The sequence below is a fragment of the Triticum aestivum genome, unplaced genomic scaffold, assembly GCF_018294505.1.
Source record: "Triticum aestivum cultivar Chinese Spring unplaced genomic scaffold, IWGSC CS RefSeq v2.1 scaffold45068, whole genome shotgun sequence".
NCBI classification, from domain to species: domain Eukaryota; kingdom Viridiplantae; phylum Streptophyta; class Magnoliopsida; order Poales; family Poaceae; genus Triticum; species Triticum aestivum.
Window position 1 is genome coordinate 6657 of NW_025231041.1, and position 1425 is coordinate 8081.

The 1425-nt window shown below is 43.7% G+C and overlaps 1 protein-coding gene across 1 annotated transcript; it reads left to right on the forward strand.

Annotated features, from left to right (window-relative positions):
* Nucleotides 1–3: 3 nt before the first annotated feature.
* On the forward strand, nt 4–1421 carry LOC123175683 (disease resistance protein Pik-2-like; the record flags this gene model as incomplete). The annotated part of the gene is made up of 1 exon (XM_044590279.1): nt 4–1421. A coding segment is annotated over one exon (1418 nt), but the record flags the coding sequence as incomplete, so codon positions are not given.
* Between the last annotated feature and the right edge of the window lie 4 nt (nt 1422–1425).

Below are 1425 nucleotides of genomic sequence, written 5' to 3' on the forward strand. Positions count from 1 at the left end.
TAGATACAACTGAGCTGCAGGAAGACAAATCAGAGAAGAAACTAGATACAACTGAGCTGCAAGAAGTAAAATCCATGAAGAAACCAAGTCAAGATTTTATACTGGATGCTCTTATTGAAGAAACCATGGAGAGGTTTTGGGAAATCGAGTGGGAGATGAATCAACAGCTCGTCATCAAAGGGATCATGGACAAAATTAGGGATTGTTTTGATAGAAAAGGTGATGAGATAATCCTAGTTATCCTCAAACTCGATTATGACTGGGTATCCGGATGGGAGGAGACCAAAAAGGCTTTCAGCATTTTTGGTTGCATAGCCGGTGCACTGATGTTGACCTTTGAAGAAAACAGAACACGAGCAAAAGGATATTGTTGTCCGTCGCGGGAGCCTATAGACTATTCTGTTCTTGGGCTCTACCATGATATCACACTCGAGCTTACAAACCAGCAGATGAATAAAGAGAGCGCCCAGATTTTTCTCGGCATCTTGGAGAACTGTCACCAACATGAATTCTGCATGAAGATCTTCGTTCATGCTTTGTACGCCAACCCCAAGAGGAGTGATGAAGAACTAAGCAAGTTGCACAGAACCCTGCAGAAGGTTAGAGACAAATCATTGGACAAAATTGCTAAGAAGATACTCAAGTTCTCTTATAGTGATATGCCTAAAGAATACAAGTCTTGTTTGATGTACCTAGCAATTTTCCCTAGACGACAACCCATCAGGCGGTCAACCTTGATAGGACGGTGGGTTGTCGAAGGGTTGATAACCAAGGAAGACTGGGCCAGTTCTGTGCGTCATGCCAGTCGATGTTTTGATGCGTTGATCAATCGGTGGCTTGTTTATCCTGCCGATATTGGGGCTACAGGAAAGATAAAGAGTTGTGTGATAGGTGATCTTGTTCATGAATTCATTACCAAGATCGCTAGAAAGCGGCGCATTGTGGAAACACGCCTGTCACATCACTTGGCTCTCCGCTTCTCCATTTTCAATGACCTCCGACTCCGTGGCTCGGATAAAATAGATAGATTCTTCGAAAAGCTCCATGAAGAATCATCTCGAGTATCCCTGATCAAGGTGCTAGATCTCCAAGATTGCCAGTGCTTTGGACGGAAGAATCAAATCTACCTCAGGGACATATGCAGCAAGATGTTACTGCTCAAGTATCTGAGCCTAAGGGGAACAGATGTTACCCAGCTGCCGACTGAAATCAATAACCTCCGTGAGCTAGAAGTATTGGATATCCGAGAAACATATGTGCCTCCATCTGCAACAGTAAATGTCTTACTCCTGAAGTTGAAGCGTTTGCTGGCTGGTCGCATTGTTCCAAGTTCGGGGGTAAGTAGTACTGAACTATTTAGTGTTGAGATCCCTGATAAGGTCGAAAAAATGGTAAACATGGAGGTATTGTCCAATGTCAAGGCAC